The sequence below is a fragment of the Fulmarus glacialis genome, unplaced genomic scaffold (genome assembly GCF_000690835.1).
Source record: "Fulmarus glacialis isolate BGI_N327 unplaced genomic scaffold, ASM69083v1 scaffold51143, whole genome shotgun sequence".
Lineage (NCBI taxonomy): Eukaryota > Metazoa > Chordata > Aves > Procellariiformes > Procellariidae > Fulmarus > Fulmarus glacialis.
This window is the reverse complement of record NW_009203333.1, coordinates 5,080-14,431: the sequence shown is the minus strand read 5'-3', so window position 1 is coordinate 14,431 and position 9,352 is coordinate 5,080. Positions and strand designations below refer to the sequence as shown.

General features: G+C 38.6%; 1 protein-coding gene across 1 annotated transcript in view; it reads left to right on the top strand.

Annotated features, from left to right (window-relative positions):
- Positions 1-250: 250 nt before the first annotated feature.
- Positions 251-9,352, top strand: part of LAP3 (leucine aminopeptidase 3) — a gene marked incomplete at its 5' end in the record, with an annotated part of 13,116 nt that continues 4,014 nt past the window's right edge. The window contains 8 exons of the mRNA XM_009574582.1: positions 251-366; positions 690-744; positions 2,561-2,666; positions 3,783-3,942; positions 4,996-5,157; positions 6,173-6,331; positions 7,372-7,496; positions 8,868-8,956. Of these exons, the coding sequence (XP_009572877.1) occupies positions 251-366; positions 690-744; positions 2,561-2,666; positions 3,783-3,942; positions 4,996-5,157; positions 6,173-6,331; positions 7,372-7,496; positions 8,868-8,956 (972 nt within the window). The remainder of the gene's footprint in view (positions 367-689; positions 745-2,560; positions 2,667-3,782; positions 3,943-4,995; positions 5,158-6,172; positions 6,332-7,371; positions 7,497-8,867; positions 8,957-9,352) is intronic.

Here is a 9,352-nt window from a genome sequence, read left to right as displayed (position 1 = left end):
GTTTGTCTCTACGTGTTAGGTAAAATGATTATAACTTTAGTTACTCTGCATCTAATTTCTTTCTGACACTTAAAAGTAGTTGTAGTAGCTTATCCTGGTTTACCAAAGTGTCACTCGGTGCATCCCATTAGGTAAATGCATAAACTGAGATGAATATATACAGCAGTAGCTACGGTTTGAAGAGTGTGCTGCTTGTCTTTCAGATGGGTCTCTCAATTTCGTGGTTACATTAATGCGTGTCCTGTTTTAGGGCCTTGTTCTGGGAATCTACTCAAGTGAAAAGGATGAAGGCGCTGCCCAGTTCACTAGCGCAGGAGATGCTTTCGATAGACTTGTGTCTGGAAAGCTGAGAGAACTTCTGTCCGTGTAAGTGTGTGATAAGCATCTGAAATGGATTAAAGTACCTACAAACACCAATAAGAATGATCTTTTTATCGTTATTAGTGTTTGTATCCATACCACTTCTCAGGCTGGTATTTGCTTCTACCAGGCCAAGCAGTTTGGAGGGGAACTCCTGAGGAAACGGATGCAAAATGTTCATGGGAACTGTCCTTTTCTGTGAACCGGCACTGAGCCAAGTGTCCCAGTACAGTGTTGAGGAGCACTGTCTGGTTGTGGAGTGAACATAATACCATAAGATTTGTCACCAATAAGGACTTCTTTATTGAAAGAATCTTTTTGTGTCCTAGATGTGGGCCACCTTTGAAGAAAGGCAAAACACGCATATTCCATGGTTTGCATCAGGTACGAACTTCGGATTTTCGTCTGTATATTAATTAATGTGTGAGGTTTGCCCTTACATCTTGAGTTCACTGCTGTGCTTGTATAAATACTCTGCTCTTCTTCCCCGCGCCCCCCCTCAACAAAAGATGTGGTTCTTACTGAAACCTCCTGTTCTGCACTCCCTGTGTTTGCATGCCCTTTTGCACGATTCTGCACTCCCTCCACTGTGCTGCAAATTGAGAAAATGAAAACAAGCCTGCTCCAAAGGTGGTGTGCTCTGAATAACTGCTTACTGAATGAGCTGAAGCACAACAGTTTTGGATCAGACTTCCACTGTGCCTTTTGTGTTCAGGAAGAGTGAGTGCACGAGTGCGTACCGATATGTGCAAAGACCTTCCAGACGTGACAGTTCTAACACAAGGTAGCCCATCACAGGCTTTAATCAGAGGTTTTAAAGTCATGTGCTTGAAACCTCTGAAAACAAGACGTGGGACTGTTCTTCAAGCAGGACTTTTGTCTGCACAGACATGGTATATCACAAGGGTATGAGATGGGGATTCATCTGCTTAAAGTTAGGCTGTTGGTGCCATTTGAGAAGCCCTAATATGTGTAACGCACCTACATGGAGCTGGCAAATATGGTATGATTTGTGCATTTTTTGAGCAGCAGCTAGAGGCTGGGCAGACATGTAATAGGACATTAGGTGTCCCTCTATAAGTAACTGAATCTTACATTAGGGCTACTCAAATGATTTAAAATAAATCAATCTGTAGTAAGTATTGCCTACCATGTATAAATTCCTGTGTGGAGACCCCAGACGGGTGACACCGGACTCAGTAGAAAGGCTCTTGGAAATTTCACGGAAGTTGAATCCAATGAAGGTCCCATTATCCCAGTTCTGCATGCAGGATGGCCTCTGAAGTGAGCAGCAAATCTCTGCAAGAGAAGGCAGTAGAATTTGGCCTTACACGCTCTTCTAAGTGTGTAAAATAACGATAACTAAAAAAATGTTAACTTGAATCACTGGTCTTCTGGAAAGCTAACACTGGTTTCAGCACGTTGTGGACTAAAAGACTTTACTACGGTGTAGCAGTTTGAAAGCTGATTGTTAGAATCTGACAGCAGCTATTTGTGATGGAAGGGAAAGCCGAAGATTAACTTGTTTTTTCTTCAGAGCAATAGGAAATCTGTTCACGTATATAACCTTGAGTTTTATACAAATTTGACTTCATTCTTAAAAGGCTCCCTTAATCTTCGTTATTTCTTCCTTTTTGCCTTCCACTTGCCTTATTAGGCAAGCATTTAGTCTGCTGCGCTACATTGCTTTCCTGAGTTCTGGAGCTGTGTACCTCTGGGTAGCTTTGGTTTGTTACCTGGCAAATCATGCCAGCTCAGCTGACCTGAGCTAGTAGGCTCAGCCTTTGAAGTGATTTTATTTCCTTGAACATAGTACTGTGCCAAAAAAGGTTACACTTCTCCAGCTCAGTTCTGGTCTTTGTCGCAACTGGAAACCTGGATCTGCTTTCAAAGGACTCTTAGACTTGCCCTTAGAAGTATCAAGTTTGCTATGTGTTGAGCATAAAGCCCTACCTGCTGCAATACACGTAATTAACTATTAACTGGACAACAGAACAACTGGTTGCATGCCTGTGGCAAATGATTGGAAGTGCAACACAGTGGCACCATACTGGCACTCTTTAACGTAGAAATGTGCGTAACGTAGAGAAAGTACTGAATGTATTTTAATGCCTTGCTTGGTTTGATTTGGAAAGTAAGGTCTCTGCTGTGGCTGTAACAATGAGGAAAATGAATCCATTTGTGTGTGGGCTTCATCTAGGACTTTCCGAGTGTGGTTGTAGTTGGCTTGGGTAAGAAGAATGCTGGAGTAAATGACCAAGAAAACTGGAATGAAGGCAAAGAAAATATTCGTGCAGCTGTTGCAGGTTAACTATTTTTAAATTTTCTTAGGCATTTTGTCTATAAACTATTGCAATGGTGCAGCATGTTCCACTTCTGAAGAGTCTAGATATGATTGTGTTTTGAAATGCAAAACCTACTGCATGGTTTGGTAGATGCATTTACCTGTCACTGATATTCATAAAGTCTTTCCTTAGTGAGGAAGAAGTTATAGAGCATGTAAATCAATCTGCAGACAGGTAACTCCAGTTATTTATACCGGATAACTTTCCTTAACAGTGTCATATTGAAAAGGCACTTGTTTAATTACTACTATTTTGAAGCCTGAGAGCATCACTGATTCACTTTATGCTCGCACTGTACTTAAGTATGCACATATACTTACTTTTGCCGCTTTGTTTGTAACTGAGATATCTGTGTTACAAACTGGTGTCTTTCACAGCATCAGTAGTATGATTCAGTATGTTATCTGTCGTAGGCAGAGGAGGCCTCTCTATCTTAATCAAGGATGACTGCTGCATCTAAGTGTGTATAAAACAAGAATAAAAAGAGTTCTCACCGCAGAGTTTATAATCTGAGACTGGAGGTCAGTTACACATGTGTGACGGCTGTATGTCCAAAGTGCTAGTCCATGTTGTCTCACCAGCTGCCAAAACATTGTTAAATTATTTGGGTACAAAATAGAATTTATGAATATTTTTTTGTTTGTTTATAAAAGTGTGTATAAACTCATTTGGAAGAAAAGAGCAGTCATATATTCTTAGCAAAAAAGTAAATTACAGAAAATTTCTGATACCTGTAGATAGTCGTAATCCATAGCACTCCAGAATGATAGAGCTTTTCTTTGATACAGAGTGAGCTTAAAGGAATCAGAACAACAGTGGACTTTCCTTTTTATTCTTGTGAAATGTCTTAGTCATTGTAATTCATCAAGTGATACTTTTACTCAAAATTTTTCCATATATGGTCATTAGCATTTTTAATTATTCTACTGCATGATCTTTTTAATTGATTTACTTATAAACTCAGAAATCTTGAGTTAAAATTACTTTTTCCTTGAAATGTCACATCGATCACCTCAGACACCTGTTTTGCTGTTCTGTGTGATACTCGGCCTACTAGTTCTGTACTGTATTTTTCAGTTGGTTGTAGACAGATCCAAGATCTGGAGATCCCTTGTGTTGAAGTAGACCCCTGTGGAGATGCTCAAGCGGCTGCAGAAGGTGCTGTCCTTGGATTGCATGAATATAACGAGCTGAAGCAAAAAAAAAAACCTGCAATTACTCCTCAACTTCATGGAAGGTGATGGCAAAAGGAAAGCTTGTCTATTTATTTATCTGTTTGTTTGTTTATTTATAAAACTGTGCATGCTTATACACGAGAAAAACACAAAACTGAAAGAAAAGGGCTAGCAGCAATATCCCTCTTAACTCCTCCTACTCCTTTGAATTTCCTGAGGTATTTTCCATCTCAAGTATATTTATAGTGTTTGCTCCATGTGTTTTGTTAGTATGCCATGTTCTGAGGTTAAGGATAAATAAATGCTGCTTAGAAGTCCTCTGGTTGCCTTCCCCATATCTTGCCAGTTTCAGTGTCAGCTGAGATTTGGCTTCTTAATTCCATTCCTCCATATCCAGGCAATGTTTCTATATTCCTCCTGGATTCCTTCTTTACTGTGTTGCTCTTCTGAGAGGCGGAATCTGGCTTAATGCCTTGCTTTGTGATATCTTTTAAAGCAAATAAGCCTTTCAGTTCTGTCTCAGTAAAATGAAAGGTTTTGTATTGGTAGTGTTGCAGAGTAACCAGAAAGACATCCCCATTTCCTATGCAGGCAGCTCTTCGAATGTTTGCTCTGTTGTTCGTTAGTGAAATGCCTTGAGTGCACTGTGAAATGAGATCCAAATTCCACTCTTATCACATAATCATATTTCAGTAAAGTGAAAAACAGAATTGGAGGCTTTATATGGTAACTAAAAACTTTCAGGGCTGTTATAATTAATGTGATTACAAATTTTGCAAGGGATATTAAACCTTGTGCTTAAGGATTTAAGCCAATCTCTGACTAGTAAGGATTACGACAAGACCTAATGTATTAGATAATTTTACATCTGTCTGCTCTAGGATTCTTCTAGCTTTCTGTCAAGCGTTTGGCACTGACTAGAACCAGAAATGAGCTACTAGACTAGATGCACCTTGGATATCATCCTAAATTCCTCGTAGTAAGATTACTATGACATTCTTAATTGCCCCAAATTAACGATACCACATTTTCAAACAGGAGAGAACAGATGGATGCTGACAACATGTTATTTTTGCAAATGTTTATGAGCCTGATTGTTGTATGGTGTTGTTTAGTGCTGAAAGCGAAGGCTGGCAAAAAGGTGTTACCTACGCTGAGGGTCAGAACCTTGCTCGGTACCTTATGGAGGCTCCAGCTAATTATATAACTCCCATCAAATTTGCCGAACATATTGAACAGAAGCTCAGAAGTTTCAGCAATGTGAAGGTCCATATAAGGTAAATTCCATTTAAATGATTCCTCTGTAGGGTAAGATACCTTCTAGGCTATTCAAATCTGTAGCGGGCTCTCATTTTCACTCTGCCACTTCAGATGACAAAAGCAGGGGAGGTGTTTAGCAAAAAGGTATGAGGGGTACCCAGACTGCAAGCTACTTTCAGTATTAGAAGGTGAGCTAGTTTGCAGAGTAAGCAAGATACTGTGACACAGTAAAATTATTAACTGTCAGTTAGTCATGCAGTCAATTAGTGCTTAATTGACATGTCCTGTGAAAGAGGAAGCCTGATGAAGACTCAGTGAATAGAGGGCAAATACTAGGTACCCTTTTTCTAATACCTTTTGTTTTTTTTCCAAGTGGACTTTATACATACCTTTGCTTTTTTGTTTGGATGTGGTAAGTAAACATCCTCTCTTTATTGCTGTTATTGTTGGGGCTTTTTTTTAACTTTTAAAAACGTTGAGATGGAGCCATAAAAGCCCTTGCAATTGAATTTGCACAGCTAATGCTTCTTGACTCAGCATTTCTAGTTACTTCAGTGGAAATGGACTAACTGGTTATGCAAGTGTTGGAGGCTGTTTTGTTGAAAAGCAAAAGATTGAAGGAAATCAACTTTGCCTATAGTTTATCATCTTGATAGCAGAAAGCTAAACTGTAACCTGCTGCAATATTGTTGCTCCATATGTCTTCAGCGAGTACAGCCTGATGGGCAAGTGAAAGTTTAATGTTTCTGATGCAGAATGTGTATACTAGTGGGTGGTTGTGGTGTTGTTGTTTTTTAAACAAGGCAAAACAAAAACCAAGCAGCAACTTTGAGGCAGTATTTTTCTGTTTCACAAAAGAAAGTAATAATGGTTGGATTTAAATTATGGTTTCCAAAATAACTAACTAAAATGGAATTAATAGTTTGTGTACAAACCTTCAAGAATTGTGACCTCTTAAAAACAAATAAACAAAATCACCTTAGTCAAAGTGTCCAATTACAAAAAATAAATGCATATATATTTCTATTCCAGACCGGAGTCTTGGATAGCAACACAACAGATGGGAGCATTCCTGAGTGTAGCTAAGGGTTCAGCTGAACCTCCCATCTTTCTGGAGATTCACTATTTAGGTGGTGCTAATACAAATGACTCCCCATTGGTATTTGTAGGAAAAGGAGTTACATTTGACAGGTATGTATGATAATATTTTAATGACTAAAGGGGGAAAATGCCTTCCTGCTATTCATGTTCAATAGGGAGATGCTTTTTCTTTGCTCAGCACATCTTTCAATGCCATTCCAGTGAACTTGCACTATATAATAGACTGTGCTGCCTTTTCTGGGGAGAAGACAAGCTTGAGTGATTGGACAAAGTAGGAATTGATAGGCCCCTGTCTTGTAAGGGGAAAATAGAAATTCAAGGGAAAAGAAAACAAAGACCTTGCTATTTTTATTTTTTTGGCCTGAGCAAACCTCTGGATGAAGAATTTACATGTTTAGAATTGCAGTCTGTCACTGGACATCTAGATCATGCTTAAGGAAGGAGAAAAATTGTCGATAGGACAAGGGGTAAGGGCTTTAAACTGAAAGAGGGTAGATTTAGATTAGATATAAGGAAGAAATTCTTCACTGTGAGGGTGGTGAGGCACTGGAACAGGTTGCCCAGAGAAGTTGTGGATGCCTCATTCCTGGAAGTGTTCAAGGCCAGGTTGGATGGGGCTTTGAGGAACCTGGTCTAGTGGAAGGTGTCTCTGCCCATGCAGGGGGGTTGGAACTAGATGATCTTTAAGGTCCCTTCCAACCCAAACCATTCTATGAGTCTATGAAAATGGTTTATTCTTTGCAGCAGTTCCTTAAAACTGCTTTTCGTGTCACAGAACTACTGAAGAATTTATCAGTCTGTTCCCCTTTCATATGCTGATTTTACGAAGTGTACTATTTTGTTCTTGTTTTGTGCTCTTTTGCTATTAGAAAGATCATTATGTTAGGCCGCTGCAAATTACTTGGATTTTTATGGCGTCTTAATTATGAGAAAATAATTCATGGACATATTTTATCTGAAATGAAAACCCAGATATCTTGCTTTCAGTATGCTTGTTAGGGTGTTGCAGGAATATCTGAAAATACATTTACTGGTATTTGGTGCTAAAACACACTGATGGACAGAATATTATCAATGTATGCAACTTTGGACTCCTACATGTTGGATGAGATTTGTTCTGTTTATTCCAGTGGTGGCATTTCACTGAAGCCGTCATCAGGTATGGATGCGATGAGAGCAGATATGGGAGGGGCAGCAACTGTCTGTTCAGCCATTGTGACAGCAGCAGCTTTAAATCTACCTCTTAACATAATTGGTAAGTATGTTTGTGTAAGAATCCAAAAACCTTAATTTTACAAGATTTCTTTTTGACAAAGTCATTTTCTAGTATCAGCAGTGATAACGGTCTTACAGAAATGCCATGGACTCTTGCAAACTTATTTGTCTCATTCCCTCGCTCAGCTTCTCTTCCATTTTTACTTGCTTATCAAAAATTACTAGCTTTGCTTGAATAAATATTTCAACACTGAATTAAAATTTTGAAGGCATGATTTTTAGATCTTAGGTGAGAAACGATTGTCAAACTTATTTTCAACAATTTTTTCAGTTCTGATCCTTCATTACAGGAAGGAATGTGGATATCTGTAGAAGAAATTAAAAAATGAAGAGGAGTTAGCTGAGCTACCTCCATGAGTGTTTGCCACAGCTGATCAGATAGAGGAATCAGCTCTTGTTTCCTTAGGTGAATATCTCAGCAGAAATCTAAAACAAACAAACAAAAACAGTCTGCTGATACTATTTTTAAGTTCAAGCAATGCTTATTTTTTCTGCAAAAATGTTGCATAGTTAAAATGAAATGAGCTGATTCAGGAACTGTGGCAAAACCAGTTGGCGATGACATGTAACCCATTCTAGGATAAGTTTTATGTTTGAGAACCTTGACTTTGAGGAAACTAGTATTTTAGTCACTTCTATGCTTCAACCAGTAGAGTGCAGCAAAACACACATCCTCATGACATTCCTCACTTAAAAGCATGCAAAGGGAACGGCTGAATCAGTGGAGCAAAAGTCTGCGTACAGAATTCCACTGAAAAGTGGTGGTCCACAATTTGCTTATTCCTTGTGCCAGGAGCAGGTTTTCCCTAGGAATGGTGAGTGCCTTTCATCCCATTATCCCATTCATAGTTGGAGTTTTGATGCTGACCCTCTTTTTTTGTTCATCTCTATTTGCTCTTCTTGGAGTTCTATGGCAAGTCCTTGGACCCCTCTTGACATCATGTAATGTTTATTTACAATGAGCAGAGCTTGAATGGCTCAGAGTGTTAATTTGAGAAGTTTCTAATTTCAAAAAGAAATCCCTTTACATGTGACTAATTATTCTTATATGGAAGACATAAGATGATATTTGTTGCCCCTCTGATCTCGCTTGTCTGGGCATAAAGTAGAAGTAAATTCTAGTGGTAAGATGGCATAGGTGAGAGACTGTGGTGGTGTAACATGCAGAGGAATTTCCCTGATCGGAAACTGGATCGTGTGTCTTTCAGTAACCAGGAAAAATTGGATTTTGAGCACAAATTCAAGATGAGAATAGTACTGTTTTTTTAAGAAGGCGTTTGGTTTTTTTTAAGTGTTTTTTCCACATCTTTTCTGAGAAAGAAACTAGTAATGCACTTTTTTTCTCTTTGAGGTTTGGCACCCCTCTGTGAAAATATGCCCAGTGGTAAGGCAAACAAGCCTGGGGATGTAGTCAGAGCCAAGAATGGAAAAACAATACAGGTATGCATGTGAAACTTGGATTTTGAGTACTTCTAGTGAATTGGTTTAATCGGTCAAGTTCTATGACTGCCATCAGAGTACATGTTTGAAAAGACCCTTTAAAAAGATAAGCAGTGCAAATGGACTGTTTTTAAAAATGTAAGAAGCATTTATGAAGTTATTAATTAGAAATTGCTATAATAGGATTCTTTCAAATATAAATATAGATTGAAGAGATTAGACATGTTTTATAAATTGCTAGGAAAAGCTGAAAAGTATGGTCATTTACTGAACATACTAGAAAACCTTGTTTTAGCACAAGAGGTTGTTACAATGCTCATAAATAGAAGTTCTCAGTCAGAGTGAATAACATATTAATTGCTTCCAGCAGACCTGTTCAGGACACTTCCCTGCTAT